Here is an 18,765-nt window from a genome sequence, read left to right as displayed (position 1 = left end):
GGAGTGTTTTTTTAAAGGGACTTTTATCAAGCGGAATTGCCGCGTCTTGTGTCACTTTGAGGTTTCTTTTTTTTTTTTAAAAAAACAACAATGGTTGTCGCGTGTCAGGTATGTCATTCTTAAGCATTTTCTAAGACCTGGTTTTCACTAGCGACGCAAGCACAAGCATAAGGATAACAGATATTAACATATTTCCTGATGTGCAGTTATAAAAACATTTACTTCTACGCGCGACGAAAAAAAGTCAAAATCTACAAGCGTGCAGAATGACGCTTTCGCTTTCTTTTGAAATTTAAAACAATAGCATGTGAGAAAATGCTAAATATATTGTTGCGCAACTTAATTAGCGACGGTGTGCAACAAATAAACGTAAGTCAACTTAATAAATTTGAAAACAGAATATTATTTGTGACTTCTGCAATGTGTATGGGGGATGTGTTTGAGGGCTTATAATTATTTCGTGCGACCGTTAGAAAGTCATTTAATTATAAACTGCAGTTAGAACAATTTCTTGAGGACAGAAACATTTCGGATCCCTGTAAATCTGTTATGTTGGTTACTAGCCGCTTTCGTGTCATTAAAAATGTGTTTGGGCTTTGCTTCCGTAACGAAATGGATTCGGAGTCTTTATAGATGAGGTAAGTTTAAGTTTATCTACAACGAACCGCCGCGAACTGCAGCGAATTTGCTTAAACTTCTCGCAAATTTCATGTGCGACACTCGTATCATCTTTGCCACTTATTCACCTGATCAATGGCTTTTAGTAAATACCGTTAGCTTCATGTTAAGAAGAATCGAAGCTCATTTCCGAACAATTAAAAGCACATTTTTCGTGCAAGTTACATGACATTGCATCGTGTCAATCGCGTGGCGAACTTAACTTGAAGACCGGCGAACTGCCGTCAGCTGTGTTACGAAATTTCGTTAAGGAACTAGCGAACTATCGCTTTTGATCGCGAATTGTCGCTGTGCTAACGACAATTCGTTGAATTATCGGTCTTTGTTCTAGCGAAACATCGCTCCAAGCGTCGCGAATTGTCGTTGTTGTTCTAGCGAAATATCGCTCATAGCGCCGCGAATTGTCGTTGTAGTAACGACAATTCGTTGAATTATCGGCCTTTGTTCTAGCGATATATCGCTTAAAGCGTTGCGAATTTCGTCCCGAATTAGCGAGCGAAATTTCGAAGAAATGTCGGGAAAACAAAGAACGAAATTCGCGCTTTTCGTTTGCATTACTTTTGCACAATACTGTAGGCACCAATTTAATGAAGGACAGTTCTATAATATGAACACTTTAATCTATAATTTCAAATAGGTGACCTTTCTAACATAGACACCTCTTTAAATGTGCAGCAAGTTATAATATAGGCAAACCTTAAATGGAACTACAATAAAAAAGGTGACTGGGGTGCATTCGTCTCCAGGATCTATATAAAAAACACTCAAATGTAGTTATTATTTTTATAAACTAGTGGTAACCACAGGTTAGAAAGTGCGGGCCTTGATGTAGTTAAGAGAAGGTACTGTGAGGGAAGTGTTTTTTGTTAGTTTCGAAGGTCGAGTAACGCGTCACGCTAAAGTCACAAATGTTTATCGTTTCCTATTGCCGCGAACCAGAGTTGTTTTTTTGATTGACAGTTTTGCGAAGTGTAGTCGAGCACGCGGTGTGAATTGAGATGTGATTTTCCTCCGTCGGCAAACTCGCTTTGTTGTCAGTGTTATAAGGAATTTCTCGAGAATAACCGTTGTTGGAATCATTCGCTTTGCCGTAGTTTATCTGTGATACAAATATCACAGCAGATCTTCTCAAAAGCAACACCTATAAAACAACGTCTGCAAAACGTAATGTCTGCAAGACATAAGCCTCGATCTAATGCGACAAACTGTTGATTTTTCGCATTCTTAACGCTCTTGGAGACAAAATTTTTCTCTTCTGGTGTTACGACAAACTGTCGTGATTGACACATTTTTTGCATTCCGATCGTTCTTAGTGGAAGAACAAAATTTTCAACTTCCGTTTTGCAGATAGCCTTTATAAACGTGGCGCGCACGCGTAATACGCAATCCCCTGATCACTGTCAAGATTAGGGTTGCGGGCCTCTCTTGGGCCCGCAATTAATAACATAAAATGAAAGCTAATAAAAAAAGTAGAAAAATAAGCTCACCTATGGAGGCATTATGACATTCTTGTCCTGTGTTGTGAGTAATCACATGATGACATTTAAGGCCTTCAGGCTGGAAAGAAAAAAGAAAAATCTATTAACTAAAACATTAATAATTAATCCTACAGATAACTAATTAATTGACAATGACAATTTGGGTTATATCAGAGACTTAATAATGTGGGAATAAAGCTCTATAATATACAATCTTTGCAAATCATTTCTACCTTGGTTTATGCATTATATAACCTGAGGGCTCATTGCATTTTAATTATTAACAAGCAACAATTTGATGAACATAATATTTTCAATGACTTGACAACTCAGCCTACTATACAGATACCGGTATTTGTCGCGGGCCCAGGAGAGGCCTGCAACCCTAATCTTGACAGTGACCATTCACTGTCAAAACTGCAAAACGGAAGTTGAAAATTTTCTTCTTCCACCAAGAACAATCAGAATGCGAAAATGTGTTAATCACAACAGTTTTTCTAAACACCAGATGTTGAAAATCTGAGAACGATTAGAATGCGAAAAATGCGTCAATTTCAACAGTTTATCCCATAAAATTGAGGCTTCTGTCACATGGAAGATTGGAAACATTACGTTTTACAGACGTTGTTTCGGCGTTAGTATTGACCGGGTATTGAAAAGATTTACTGTGATTGTATCACAGATAAACCATGGCCAAACAAATGATTCCAACAACGGTTGATCTCGAAAAATTCCTTACAACACTGACAACATTGCGAGTTCCCCGACCGAGGAAAATCACATCTCAATTACATCTCAATTACACCCCGTGTTCGATTAAGTCATGCATTCTTCGCATGATGCGTTACTCGGAATAATTGTCTTTTGTCCAGTGAGTTATCGACATCGTCTGAGAAATTTTTTCAACCTGTTGGAATAATTGCTGTGAAAATGAGGTGACTTAAGTTATTTGTTCTTCCACCATGAACGGTTACAATGCAGAAGGATCCGAATGTGTCGTTCAAACAGGAAGTTGAGAATTTTTTCCTCCACAAAAAACGATTAGAATGCGAAGAAAATGTAAATCACGAAAGTTTGTCATCTGAGATCGAGGCTTCTGTCACATGGAAGGTGACGGTGAAGGCTCTGGGCCTGCACTTTCTAACCTGTGGTTACCACTAATAAGTTTACATTGTAGCCTGGGGGTCTCCTATGGGTATGGGGATGCTCATCCAGAAAAAAATTAAATAAAACCAATAAAGAACACCAATCTGGATGTGGCTTGACCTATTTTGATGCCTAAAAGATGCATTTGTTATGCCTGATCAGTCTACCAACACAATATGATGTTGGTAGCATTTTTATTTTGTCTTTGTGCAGCCCTAAATTAGGAGCCTTGACATTCTCGTACCTTGAGTCTTCATTACTTACTGCGCAAGCTGACAAAACAAGCAACTCTCAAAAGTTCCGTTGCACTGAGGATTGAATTTGATTGGATTTGAAAGCAATAAAAATGGCGGAAAGTAAAAATTATACCAAAAAGTTCGTTTGTCATTCTTTTGAAAGTTAGGCATACCCAATTCAACAGGAAATTGTCTGATATTGTCGGTCTTCCAATCAGAACTTTCCAGGGTCGCTCCTTTTCCGACCGCTGATAAAAAATGACCCTGGTACAAGGAAGAGAACCCAATGGCTAAGTGTTCTGTCCTGATGATGCTGAGTGAGACAGAAATCGTAATTTACACCACTAAGCGAGATGAGGGGCATCCCTGTCTCTTTCATATGAGTGGGAGACCCCCTGGGCATATTTGTAGCCTAACATCAATGTACAGTGTTTTCGACAAGGCTCAAGTTCTTTGATAGATTCAAAGAAAACATTTTGAGATCATGGCAGATCACACCATGCTCAGTCAAGCAAATCATGCAGACACAGTCAGCAAAATCAGCCAAATTGTTTTTGAGAAATTTACATTGCATTTTACAAGAAGACTTTGATAAAGCCAACAATATGAATTAATGTAATGCGACGGGGAAAATTAAAGGTATATAAAGCTTATATGGCGGCTTACAATTGCCAATTGCCATCGGATTCCCATACAATCACTGTAAATTCTGACAGCATTGCCTACCCATGAGAACATCGCAACGATGAAAATGTGTAATTCAGCCGACCCGAGTCAGGTCGGGTATTTAATATTCATGAGCCCCCACGTCCAATCACGAGTCGTCTCGGGAGTCTCAAAGCGGGCTGTGAAAATGCGGTTCGAGTCCAAGTTTCTATTGATGTTATAACCGGTTTTGAAAGCAAAACATATTATTCCGATCGTAAAATGTTTATCGGTTCATGTTCAAAGCGAGTGCTCGCTTATCTAAGGAAAACTGATCGAATTCTAGTGTTCAAAGCGTGTGTGGTACGTTTGCTTGTTTTAGGGAAACTTGCTGAAGTTCGAAGCGTGTTCTCACCTGTCTGAATAAAACTTTTGGAGCGTGTGTTACTGTTTACTTAGCTAAGTTTTCATGGTTAAAGGGTCTGTTCACGTAGCTGAATAAAACTTACGGTGGTTCTCATATTTAAAGCGTGTGTTCATTTGTGTGAATACTACAAAGAGTTTGGTCTCACTTTTAATACGTGAATATTCCCTACGCGCCGACAGATATATTTTTTCTTTTGGAGCGTACGCGTCCCACAAGAATTAAATTGCTTCTTCAACAGGCTTACGAAGGTGTTTATAACAGCAAAGAACACTACAGTAAAAGAAACCATTCCTGATTTAGATTAAATTGTTGCGCTAAATGTGCTTGAGATTTTCTGCGAGCGAAAGTTTTTTTTTTTGAATTGTTGAATAAACACGTGTGACAAGTCAATTGTTGCGACAAGTTCTCATCGGCGCGGGTTGATTGAAATACCGAAACTTTTATCTTTTAATAAATGTTCACGGCGTATAATATAAACTTTTATAGAACATCAGTTTTACTCATTGATATCCTTTCACCGTTTAAATAAACGACTTATGCCAAATAGAACAAAGAGAAATCATTCTTTCTGCTTCTTGCCGTGACGCTTCAACAGACAATGAGTCGGCAATTATTCATTCCACAAACAAGTCTCGCCGGCGTGTGCCGAATGACAGAAAAATTATCTCGCAAAAAAGTTAATATATTTTCACGACGCATCATAAAAACTTTCGTAGAGCATTGTTTCTTTTTATTAAGATCATTTCACCGTTTGAATCACTGATTTACGCCAAATAGAACCAGAGATATCATTTTTTCCTACTTGCCTTTAGGCTACAATAGACAATCAATTAGTCTTGTTGGCGCGTACGCGTGTTCGAAACTTTCTTGAAAAAAAAATTAATGTTTACGGCGCATCATTTCAAAAAAAGAGGTCACATATTTCAAGCGAGTGTTTGCTTGTCTGAACTGAATTTATCGAAGTTTTCATGTTCAAAGCGTTTCACTTTGTTCACTAGTTCGTTTACTTGTTTGATCTTCGCATAGTCACAAACCGTTTTTTTTGTGAACGAAAAAACTGCATTCGGTTGTTAAGTCACTTAATCCCCCGTGGGACATCTACCGCTTCATTGGGCATGCGTGAATTAATAACTGAATACGTAATGAATTACACATTCTGATCGCCGCGATGTCCTAATGGACGTTCTCGGACGTTCAGCGGAAGTGATTTTTCAGCTGTCGTCAGATGTTGCTATGGATACACCGTCCGTCCCCGATGATGCGTCACGTCGACAACGTGAAAACGCATGGTTTGCCGTCTTGGAGAAAACGCAGAAAAAAAGTGGGTTTGAGATCGAAACTGTATTGCTTTCAATATAATTTGAGGTGTTTCCTGCGAAAAAATTCATTACATTTTCCACTGGACTTGTAGTCATGTCAAGCTTGCAAGTTCCCGAAGGAGAAAACGCCGGTCAAAACAGGCCCTTGAGCATGAGGTTAGTTGTAATTTAGTTCGAGGAGATCAGAGTTAATACAAGTTAGGCCTGATGTAACTAAGCTTTTATTTTTAGAAAAAAAAGACATTATGTTAAAGTTTACTATGCCGGAATAAACAAATAGCGATATTTGTACGTTGGTTTTCAACGACAAGCTGTCTGCGCTTTCTGTTTTGTTTACCTTTTTCGGCTGAGGTTACGTCCGGCACTAACTTTCATCCATACGAATGCACTCATTTTTTTTTTTTTAATAACCTTTTTTATAGGAATATCGAGACTGAGATTGGCGAAAGTTTAAGAATATGAGTAGAATATACCCAAACTGGTTTGCGTGTCCATAGGAAATAAAATTCAATGCAATAGAAGCACACAAAAGCAAATACATTTTATGTTTTTAATGAATTAACGTAGCTTTTCCGTGGTAAATGTATATCCCATGCTATTTGTTTAACGACTGGTAATATCTATGTTATTTTACTGACATACTATCCCCTATAATCCAAATTTATTGAAAATATTTAAGCCTAAAATCGCCGGGCAGAAGAGAATATTCAGCCTAGGAATAAAAAAAAATAAACATTTTTACAAAAATAGAGTGTAGGCTCGAAACTGCAAACTTTGAAAACTACATTCATGAATGTAATGGAATTCAATCTGGTGGCTAAAAATAAAGTAGAGTCAATGAACAAGTTTTCGTTATTTGCTTGGACTTATTTACATATAGTATAGAGAAGTTGGACGCTTCAAAATAAATTGATGAACTAGAGCTGTTATTGATGTAAGCCAGCCAGTAAGCTTACGAAATTTTTGTATGGGCTTCTTTTAATTTGCATAGGTTAACTGAAATTTCATGTGTTTTTTAAAACAGTGGCAAAATGGAATGGAATGAAGAAAAGGACATTACCCTCTGCCACGAAGTGCTACAGCTGGAGCCTTACAAGGCAAAGGAAAAGACTGTGGGCAGGGCACAGGCATGGGAGAAAATTGCCAACATCCTCAACAAAAGGGCAGGATTTAAAGTTAGCAAGAGGTCTGTAAGAGAACATTACGTGGTTCTCGTTGAAAAATTTAAAAAGAAAACTTCACAGGAGTTAAAAGCCAGTGGTATCAGTCCTGAACCAACTGAGTTAGACAGGCTACTTGAAGAAATTATAGAGAGAGCTGAGGCCTGTATGCAGTCAAGGGATGAGGAGGATGACAAGGCCAGAGAGAAAATAAGGAAAGAACAGGAGCAAGCTAAAGATATCAGGCTCAAAGCAATGGAGTCCCTAAGTGAAACAAAGAAACGGTTAGACGTGGATGGTGAAAATCAACCCAAGCAAAAAAAGAGGCGGTCGAATGGCACTGAAATGGTGTCCTACTTGAGAGAACGGGCTACTGAAGAGAACAAGCTAAAGGAGAAAGATATTGAATTAAAATCAGTGCAATTGGAGAAAGAGGCTGAGAGGCAGCAATTACTTGACAAGCAGCATAACAACCTGATGGAAGTGCTGTTACAACAGCAGCAGCAGCAACAACAGCAGCAACAACAGTTCCAGCAGCAACAACAGCAGCAGTTTCTGCAAATGCAAGCCTACATGGCTCAGCAACAGCAACAGCAGTACAAAATGTTAATGGCAATATTAGAAAAGAGAAATTGAAAAACCTAAAATATGAGCACTCTTTTATCAAACAAAATTTTTTGAAGTAGGCACCCCAGCCTCTCCCCTGACCTGGGCTGGATTTAAACACAACTACTTGCTCTACTTTGTGAACTTAAAATTTTGTGCCATGATTGCAGTGGGGCCCACAACAAAAGCAACAAGTAAGTTTTTATTGTTCCAAAGAATCACCATTTATTTCAGTTGGATTATGTTTAATGCTTCTTTAATTTAGCGTGATAAAATTGGCTTCCAACATATCCTTTTATTTGGGAACTTATTGAAAGTTGCATTTTATTTAAATGCATTTTTGTCATTAAATAACTTTATATAATTTTTTGAAAACAAATTTATTCATACATACATTACAGTTACATATATCCTCAACAGGTACTATTAATAATTTACATTACTTAATATAACAAGCCACAAAATTGTCTTATTTGAGCACATTGCTTTGAAACAAACTTTTGATTAAAAGATGTGAGCTTTGACATAGTGTGAACCAATAATTATTGATATGATAATTTTTACTGTATTTGCTTTTGAGCATTTTTATGATGAGCCCCTAGACTTGGGAGATTGCGTGACCACAGTCCCACAGTTATTGACGTTAAATGATATATATTTTTTTGCCAAATTTCTTGATGGTCAAATCAATTGACTGCATGGTTCCAAGGCACATTTCTGAGAAGTGCTTCTCAATTATTCAGTCTCAATTTCTTTTTGAATGATAGCATTTGTACAGGAATATTTATTTATATGTACATAATTACAATGCTTTTGTTCCAAAATACTAATTCATATGTTCATAATTACAATGCTTTTGTTCATAAACACTTATTGATATGTACATTATTACAATGCTTTTGTTCAAAAATACTTTTTCATATGTACATAATTGCAATGCTTTTGTTCATAAGTATTTATTCCTATGTACATTTAATTCCACATGCTTAAATATGTACCACATTTTAGTCATTATCACAAATTCAATTTTGCATCATTAAAAGCTGTCATTATAAGTTTTTTAATGTTACACCAAAAATGTAAATTATATTGCAATGAGTTATGATTCAAATGTGCATTTAAAGTAACAAAATGAAAACATTTAATTTGTAAATTGCATTAAATATGGTTAAATAAAAACCTTGAACTTTTATACTATGATTTAGACTTACTGGGAGTTGTAATCACAGACATAAAAACAAAAGAACTGGGACTGGGATTTTTTAACATTGGAAAAAAAAAACAATAGGCTGGGAAATTGGGGTTGGGCAAAATTTGTGCTGGGAAAATTGGATTTATAACCAACCCCCCCCCCCCCACCCCCTTTCAGGACTCCATAAAAGCTGGGAAGGGATTTCATGTTTTGAAGTATACAACTTTAAGGTTATTTCTTGCTTGCACTGTCATGTCATAAAAAATAAATTAGAAACCATTCAAGGAAAGAAGCCAAGAAAATGAAATGTCATATAGACTAACACTGGAAAAACCTGTCCAAGTCTCATGCCATTTCTGAGTTATTCTCCAAAATGTTTCACTCAACTTTATAGATTTTTGAATGGAGATGCCATATTGGTGTACAACTTTAGAACATGAACATGCATATGGCTGCTGCAAATCAGCCAAACCATCTGAAATTCACTTGTGATGAAAGCGCTTGAAATCTCTAACTCGCTAATGTGAACTTGAAACATATCTCCTCTAAGACTTTAAATGTTCAAAGTGCTTTTGAAACCATAAGTCAGAGGAGACCTTCTTCAACCTGTACAGCTTTGTTGTGACCACTTTCTTCGTGAAAACACAAGGTTAACATTTGGTAATTCAAAATGCTCTATTTTCAAAGAAAATGTAATTAAGGTATTTACAGCCAAAACAGCTCAAGCGTTCCTATCAAGGGTGAATTAATGAATTCATTAACAGAAATTTGATTTCATTTTTTGTTTCAATATTCTATTCTTGAAATGAACATTCCAAAGCTCAAAATGGGGTCAAAACAAAAATGTTAGCCTCACGTAAGCCTCGCGCATGCTCAACACTGAAAGATTTGACGCGATTCTTGCAGAGCCCTGTCAAGTAAATCGGTGGAAAAGAAAGGGCTCTGCTCGCAGGGTGTAATACCACTTCTCATAAAGCCAGACAACAATCCAATCAACATTCAAGATATGAATCAATCACCGTTTGAACAATTGAAATATTCACATCAAATAAACAAAGAATGAAATCAAATTTCCATGAATGAATTCATTAATTCACCCTTGATAGGAACGCTTGAGCTGTTTTTGCTGTAAATTAGTTCTCTTACAGTGCATTCCAGTTGTTCAAAGCGTGGGCAGTGCTATCCACCGCATAAATCACTATCCAGTGGATAAGTGTTGGTAAAACAATTCAACTACACTTTCAACTGGATAGTGATTTATCCGGTTGATGGTGCTTAATCCACCCTTTGAACAACCGAGGCCAGGTGATTTACATTACATAAAATATTCCTCAAGAGAAGGTGTCTCCAAATTGAAGAATGTGGCAGTTGTATTTCCATACAAGCAGGTCAATGCATTCCTTAATAATGTCCCCACCACATATTGTTGTCCAACGGCACTTAAACCAATTTTGAGGTTTTTCTTAAAGTCAAGAAATTTGAATGAACCAATAATGTCCCCAAAAATCCATTCGACAGATGAGCGCACAGAACTCATAGACTTATTGAACTGTTCCATGGGAGCTGTGAGGGGAACTTGCCGAAATGGCTGCTGCAAGTGTATCCGGAGTGGATACGCCGGGTCTCCATACACGCACATAGCTTCACCAGTGGGACTAAAAGCATCCCTTTCCATCTCTTCCAACAAATGCGAATCTTTAAGCATTGCTGCATCATGTTTTTTGCCTTCTGTTTAAGTTTAAAACAAATCAAAGGTCTCTGTGAGACTACGACTATTTTGCTATGGTTTATCTGTTGGCAGTCAATTGTGGTATGGAGTAGTTCTTTTTAAAGGGTGAATTAGGCTTTTCACTTTGTTTAGGAGTGCAAGTGTTGAAATATGTAAATTTATTCTGGTTAGTTTATTATTAGGAATGTAGGAACGGTGGAACGGCGGAACGGTGGAACGGTACGGTTGATGGGAGGAACATTATAAAATGCGCATTGACGTATTTTCTTAAAAGGCAGTATGTGTGAATTTTGTAAAACGCAGAAGTGTGAAACATTTTAAAAAGTGGCAACAACAGCTACCAAAACAAAGAACCATTTCAATTAAAAATACGCCAATTTAAGGTAAAGAAGGCGTCGAATAATGATTATTTGGGGGGGGGGGGGGGGGGTTAGGGTGAAGTGGGGCATAGGTTCGAGATAAAGAAACGCATAAAGCCGAAGTCAGTTAAGAAAGCTGTTAAAAGGGAAATGAAAGTTCCCGAAGTTAATAAGTTTGTACTGAGAAATTTCTAATGGAATCACAAGAACAAGGGGTTTCTATTAAGGTAATTTATCCAAGTCAAACCCTGCTCAAGGTGAGCTGTTGTGAGATGAGCTATCTCACATATCCATATCATATCATATATCTTCAATCCATAACGCCGCAATTTGAACCCGAAAGTGTTTATGCAATACTAATGAGAGCCCCTTTCATTTTGTACCATTTGGAATTTTATCTATTCATACGCAGAAGAACCCAACGAAACCGCTCCACAAAATTTCCGCTCTGCAACCTGAACTTGAGCTTGCTGGCAAATTTAGGAATGAGACTGTTCGCTTGCTGGGACGGTTTTCCTTGGAGAAAACTTGCTGGGATTTTACAATATCGATGGTACCTGGGGAAAATGAACCAAAACCTTCTGCTGGCTAAAACAGAAGAAAACGACGCGCGGATTTATAAACGAGAATTTAATAACTGACTAACTTGTATTTGTAAACAATAAAAAGTAATTGTTGACTTTATTTCTATTGTTTCCGTCGGTTATTCTGCTGTCACTGAAGAGGCAAAACAGGTCTCTTTCTTTTCTGTATGTAAATTGAGCATGTGAACGATTTTGAGTCAGTTGAACAGCGCGCTCTGCCCAAAGCTAATGTGTGGCTATCTATAACCAGCGTTTTATGGAATAACTACATATAGGATAACCAGCTTGACCGACATAGTTCTTGGTGAGTATCGATTGTTCCGTTTTCTCTGCCGATTAAGCAGCCTTGAGCAGTTTGAGGGGCGTTCTATGAATAATATCGTGTTCAAATTTTCAGCTGCCCGGGGCGATGGGATGTAAAAAACACACACAAGTTATTCAACAGCATACGCAACAGACCGAAACACGTGCGAAGCAACAAGAAAGATAATTTACCTCAATTTCTAGCTTCGAATATAGACCCAAATCTCCAAGTAACTTTCTCTGACACTCGAAAAACGTTTCAGATCATAATTCCTTCTCAAAGACCATCTTAACGAGCTTTTAAACCCTATTAAAGCTCGTTAGACCGAGACCGCCATATTGCTGAAGGAATAACTTCTGCAAAAATCGTCATGTAAGGCACATTAAAGTTTCTTGGCCGAATCACTAGGTAATTGGCGGATAAAATTCACTTCCTGTATACCAAATTTGGAGGAGAACGGAAGTAACGCGAATTAAAATAATTTTGGCGATTTACGGTCTAATTAGACCAAAAATCTGTTACAAATTATAAGAAAGAATAAAATTTTGGGTGATAACTTAAAAAGAAGACTTCATCTGTTTAGTTTCTAACTGAAATTTATAAACTGTCGGGCTTGCTTATACCCTACGTCAAAAACGTAATGTAAACCCGGTTACGGATTTTGGGAAGCAGGATCCGTGTTTTCCACCACCTATGTACTCAAACAATTACCGGAAATTCGTTTTATCTTGCTGTGCGTCCATTGTGTAAATTCAAAAGCATCGCTCACGAAAACATACTAACGAGCCTGTTAGCGACTTACTTAATCGCACAGTAGGAAATTCAGGATTAAATACTAAAACTGCCATACCAAAAATTCATAGAATGTATCATACCGTAGAATTGGAATAAAGTGGTAGCTTATCTCTCTAAAAAGAAAAAAAAAACTTCTTTAGCGCAGCTTAGCATATAACGGGAGAATTTTATCTCAACTGGTGTGTCAAGGGGTGTGTCAGCATTGATAACAACTAAGACAACGGAATAGCGTAAACGGCTATAAATAAACACGGCAGAACAAAAGAAAACACGTGTTAAAAAAAATTGAACATAACAGAAGTGAGAGAAAAAAAAGAAGGAAAAGCGTAGCACTTTAAAAATTGTACGTTTTGGCAAACGATGGCAAATGAGTTAACCAGTTACTGATGGCAAAAATCACGAGCATAAATGAGAATTGCCAGATACTGCAACTGCGTTGATGTTTCCCCACTCGCTTACCAACCGCAGTGCGGAAATACTTCAAAGACTAAAAGCGAAACCATGTAGCGATAACTTTATCGAAAAAACATCTGTACCACATGACACTAGCAAGGTAACTCTCTTGCTCCACTGAACATCTGTCTCTTTTCCAGAGTGAATTCTTCCAACGGTGAAGAAAAGTTTATGACAACTGTCAAGTTCAGTGCTATTGAAAACAAATTTATTGAGCAGTAGATAGAGCTCTATTGCTCCTTTAAACTTCGTAAACCGTTGAAAACCACTCCACTCCGCAACAGTTAAAAACCACTGGAATTTGTATCCGTTTATGTTATTTCATTAACTTCACTCTTGCCAAACTAAAGCATTAACGTGCGTATCTTTGTACTGATAACTTTGTACTAATGGATAAAACGCACTCTCCAAGAACTTTCCTTTTAATACAAAGAACAAAACGTTTTTAGACAGTTTATGACCGATTTGGCTTGCGTATGCAAAAATTACAGTTATCTTCAATCCATAACGCCGCAATTTGAACCCGAAAGTGTTTACGCAATACTAATGAGAGCCCCTTTCATCACCTACAGCGGAATATGTGACAAGTCACGTCTTTAACACCAGCTCCCCAGTGTTATGTTGACCCAAACATTGGAAACCACCCCCAAATTGCTTGTGCCGGTCTCACCAGGCTTTGAAAACCAACAAGAAAAATACCATCTTTGGGACTTAAAACGATAAGGAGAAATATAGAATTTTAAAGTGGCCTTAAAACGGAAAACCATGGACTACAGAGTGCTAAAACATTGTTGATGAAGGATTAATTTATCTTTCCTTCCACCGCCGCCATGCTGTAATGGTGCTTACAAATGCGTTTTGAATTCAAAACACTGACTAAATGCAGCTTATCAAATCTTTTTAAAACGAAATGGTAATGTACTGTTATTGCTTTGAACTTGGATGTAATTTTTTGAATGATCGGTAAATCCATTTAGTGTACAATTGACTTCAAGCTGGCTGCTAAAATTAAAACTTCGCTTTCAACATGAACATGTGGATAATTTTGAAGCAATACTAATGAGAGACCCTTTCATCACCTACAGCGGATATGCCCTTTCCCACCCTCCCTGGAGTTTTTTTGGTTCTTCTATTGTTCTATAGATAATAACGGCAAATAAACCAATCAAAATCTGTTTTCTGCGCATATTTTTAGAGAACTCTTGGGGTCCTAGAAGAAGGTTTTTCGTATTATTCCGTGCATTGAAATCGTACAAGGAAATCGTATTTACAAACTTCCAAGGCCTTGTTTTGATTCTGAACAAGAAAAAAAAAACATATTTGGGACTTAAAACGGAAAGGAGAAACACTATAGAATTTTAAAGTGGCCTTAAAACGGAAAACCATGGAGTACAGAGTGCTGAAACCTTGTTGATGAAGGATTTATCTTTCCTTTCACCGCCGCGAAGATATGGTGTAATAGTGCTTACAAATGCGTTTTGAATTCAAATCACGGAGTTAAACAAGGACCAATTGCGGCTTCTCAAGTCTTTTGAGAACGAAATGGTAATGTACTGTTATTGCTTTGAACTTGGATGTAATTTTTTGAACGATCGGTAAATCCATTTAGTGTACAATTGACTTCAAAAGCCGGCTGCTCAAATTAAAACTTCGCTTTCAACATGAACATGTGGATAATTATTTCTGCCGTGCAGTACAGCACGGTGCGAAAAATTTCGATACTCTGCCGCTTGTCAACACATTTCTTGACTTCATCCAAACTAAAAATAAATTCTAAACAAAGTTTCTTTCAAGGTTCTCTGTAATTTTTTGGTAATGTACTGTTATTGCTTTGAACTTGGATGTAATTTTTTGAACGATCGGTAAATCCATTTAGTGTACAATTGACTTCAAAAGCCGGCTGCTCAAATTAAAACTTCGCTTTCAACATGAACATGTGGATAATTATTTCTGCCGTGCAGTACAGCACGGTGCGAAAAATTTCGATACTCTGCCGCTTGTCAACACATTTCTTGACTTCATACAAACTAAAAATAAATTCTAAACAAAGTTTCTTTCAAGGTTCTCTGTAATTTTTTGAACAATCGGTAAATCCATTTAGTGTACAATTGACTTCAAAAGCCGGCTGCTCAAATTAAAACTTCGCTTTCAACATGAACATGTGGATAATTATTTCTGCCGTGCAGTACAGCACGGTGCGAAAAATTTCGATACTCTGCCGCTTGTCAACACATTTCTTGACTTCATCCGAACTAAAAATAAATTCTAAACAAAGTTTCTTTCAAGGTTCTCTGTAATTTTTTGAACGATCGGTAAATCCATTTAGTGTACAATTGACTTCAAAAGCCGGCTGCTCAAATTAAAACTTCGCTTTCAACATGAACATGTGGATAATTATTTCTGCCGTGCAGTACAGCACGGTGCGAAAAATTTCGATACTCTGCCCCTTGTCAACACATTTCTTGACTTCATCCAAACTAAAAATAAATTCTAAACAAAGTTTCTTTCAAGGTTCTCTGTAGTAGTCTGAATTCTGTAATTTTGTTAGCGTTTTTAATGCTTTTTCACGAGGCCGCAATTTGAACCCGCAAGTGTTGACGCAATACTAATGACAAACCCTTTCATCACCTACACCGGAATATGTGACAAGTCACGTCTTTAACACGAGATCGAAAGTGTTGACGCAATAATAATAAGAGACCCTTTCATCGCCCACTAAGCGGAAAGAACTCCCTTGAGAAATTAAAACAGTCCCTTGAGAAATTAAAAAAGTCCCTTGAGAGTAGACAAGAATGTTCCAAATTTTGCCCACATCACTCCTAATCTCCTATTTGCTTGTAAACAAGCAAAATAGTCGAAAAAAGGGAAATCATTCAATTAAGTTATACATGTGTGTTGTGATTTAAATATGTGCTTTCATTTTTATTTTTATTTTTCCATTTGTTGCAGATTAGAATAATGATGATGGCAAACATAAAGAAAATAAGGATTAATGAAAATTTATTATGACAATGAAATTTATGTGCGAAACGTAAACTAATTTATACTAATGGTGGAGGTGCGAAATTGAATAAATAAAGATTAAAATAACTGAAATTACAAAACAAAACTAAACCAATAAATAAATAAACTACATGGGCTTTATAAACAGTGATCACAAAAAAAAATTATACCTAGAAAATGTAGTCACCCTCTGTAGTCAATTGAATAAAAATTACAATAAACAACAAGACTTTTTTAATTCACAGCAGACAAAACATCACAAAATAAATTGTTCTGTGCAATTTTAAAAAAGTAAAAAGTCTTAAGTTTTTATTGCTTACCAACGGGGCCATACAGGTGAGCAACCAGTCCATTGGGTAATGTTACTGACTGGAACTTGAGGGCGTGTACACGCTTGTGGCCATTATACACCATCTTTTGATTTTCCCCTGGCCTGCAAATTGGCCGCACGGTACCATCAACAAATCCAAAACAATTTGAAAGCGCTGCCCCCCTACCAGCTACAGCATCTGCATAGACTTGCAGGTTATCACTGTTTAGGAGTTGGTGATTCCACTCAGTAAGTTTAGTATGATGGTTGTCGTATATCCATTTCTCGAAGCAATTCGCAATCATGCATATTTCTGGGACAGCACGTCCAAACCTGTAAAGGTAAATAAAAAACAATCAAACATGAATTTTTATCTCGCAGTCTCATAAATGTCATCTGTTATTAGCTCAAAGCTCACAATTTAATTGCCCAAAGAAGCAACAGGTCCATTTTTGATTTATCTATGTTATAATATATCAGCAACAAATAACTGTCACCTAATTAACGAGAAGAACTGCAACATTAAATGCTTTAGGTTCTACGTATTAACTGTGACCAGGTTCACAAAAACGTGACATTGCATTTTTAGTATAATTTTGGAATTACAGTTTAGTAGAAACTATTTCCTTTCTTTACTGAATAAACCCACATAATCTAACCACACAGGATTTACATCACGAATTTCCTATATGTCACACCACACCTTGTATTAGAATCATAAGAATATCCTTCTATTGTTTGTTTCCTTATAAAAGAAGTGCAGTTAGTTAGTTTAATTCAGTAGTTCAAAGTGTTCAAGACCTGCACTTACAAGCTGAAGACCCTTTGGTCAAGTACATTACTATTCCTTGTGACCTAAGTCAGTGATTCATTTCACTCAGGATTTTGGTATGTCACATTTGACCTTGTCATTATGTTTACAGTTTAGATTTAAGTTCAATACTACAGTCAACATGTACTTATCTTAAGCCAATTGTCTAGTCTTTGCTTGAATCCTCTGTTGATTCATATCCAAATTGTATCCAGAACATTGTATATGTAGTTTCCAAAACATTGTATTTACATGAAACTCATTTTGTTACACAATACTGCAAGAGTTCATTGTTGAAATTAGATATTTCACTGTTAGTCTAGCTTTGTTTAATGCAGCTATGATGACAGATGTTGTCCTGTCACAAAGTAACAAGTTTACAGTTTTTCTCAGTTTTGTGTCTAAGAATCAGTTAAATCGCCATCAAGATTAGTTTATTTCTGGATAAGAGGATTAATACTTTACTTAGTGTCATGCAATGTTTATTGTTTTGTCATGCAATACTTTGTAGGAATTTAGTGAATGATCATTTGCAAGACTCTAGTTGTACTATTATTTCTGTATTATATTTCGATTATTTTATTGTAATATTTTTAGTGATTTGCTATTGTAATTTATTCTTTTCAGTTTGCAATCACCCTTTTTTCTGTATTCCTGCATAAATATATTTTATTGTGGCTATAAGTCTAACTATTAAAAAGGTTTCGGGCTCGGACTTTAAAGAGGGAAAGTCTGGTCCTCGGATTTGATAGAAACGCTGAAGTCTTGGTCTCCACTTTTTAAATAAATGTCTCGCAATATATCTCGAATTTACAATGCAATACCCCTACCTGTGTATCATGTCACTTAAACGGCACGGGTACGCGAACCGTCGCAAGACCATGCACAACCCTTCAATCCGGTCTGCTCTCGTTCTCTGATGACATGACAAACCCTCGGGCAGTCCAAGAGCATCTGCAAGACGTGGAATGTCCATTTTTCTAACTTGAAATTCGTGGAAACACTCGGTTTCGTCCATCGCATCCAGGTGAAATCGATCGTAATTACTGTGCGGGAATGTTGGATTTTTCGAGAAACTAGCGTCGTACAACAAAATAAATTCTTCTTCAGAAATAAAATGATGACTTAACGATAGCAGCAGCATCTCTCGAGTTTTCTTTAAGCTGCACATGATCAAAAGACACTGAAACAACTGGAAATAACAACCGTGTTTACATTTTACGGTCGACTGACGTCTGCAACATTTGCTTAACGTAATTAGTCGTGATTACATGACGGACGTTGTGACGTACTCGACCCAGGGCCTGTAGCTCGCGGCCGAACGTCCGTGACGTCCAACGTTCTCGATGCTTAAGGTCTCTAATGCCGTCAAGATGGCGTCCAAAAGCGTGAGAAGGTCTATTACTTGATCAAATTACTACAGCTTGCTGATTCGTAGATGCATAATGACAGCATTAACACAAAAACTATAACACAGAATTCAACCGCTAACAAGAAACCCGATCAAATTCCACCACATTAATACTGCAA

The 18,765-nt window shown here is 37.0% G+C and overlaps 2 protein-coding genes and 1 pseudogene across 3 annotated transcripts in view; 1 reads left to right on the top strand and 2 right to left on the bottom strand.

Annotated features, from left to right (window-relative positions):
- Nucleotides 1-18,765, bottom strand: part of LOC144652484 (uncharacterized) — a 214,025-nt pseudogene that overhangs the window by 104,636 nt on the left and 90,624 nt on the right. The window contains exon 3 of the transcript XR_013570550.1: nucleotides 2,166-2,235. The product of XR_013570550.1 is annotated as an uncharacterized LOC144652484 (transcript). The remainder of the gene's footprint in view (nucleotides 1-2,165; nucleotides 2,236-18,765) is intronic.
- On the top strand, nucleotides 5,804-8,120 carry LOC144652609 (uncharacterized). The gene is made up of 3 exons (XM_078512684.1): nucleotides 5,804-5,931; nucleotides 6,022-6,085; nucleotides 6,954-8,120. The coding sequence occupies exons 1-3, from the start codon at nucleotides 5,844-5,846 to the stop codon at nucleotides 7,723-7,725; spliced, it is 924 nt and encodes a 307-aa protein (XP_078368810.1). The 5' UTR covers nucleotides 5,804-5,843; the 3' UTR covers nucleotides 7,726-8,120.
- LOC144652679 (uncharacterized) lies at nucleotides 8,215-18,579 on the bottom strand. Its single transcript, XM_078512746.1, has 3 exons — nucleotides 18,066-18,579; nucleotides 16,435-16,757; nucleotides 8,215-10,615 (listed from the first exon to the last, which is right to left on the bottom strand). The coding sequence occupies exons 1-3, from the start codon at nucleotides 18,404-18,406 to the stop codon at nucleotides 10,203-10,205; spliced, it is 1,077 nt and encodes a 358-aa protein (XP_078368872.1). The 5' UTR covers nucleotides 18,407-18,579; the 3' UTR covers nucleotides 8,215-10,202.

This window comes from Oculina patagonica, chromosome 4 (assembly GCF_052425735.1).
Source record: "Oculina patagonica isolate OP01 chromosome 4, crgOcupat, whole genome shotgun sequence".
NCBI classification, from domain to species: Eukaryota; Metazoa; Cnidaria; class Anthozoa; order Scleractinia; family Oculinidae; genus Oculina; species Oculina patagonica.
Note: the sequence above shows the minus strand (reverse complement) of the source record. Positions and strands in the feature narration are given on the sequence as shown.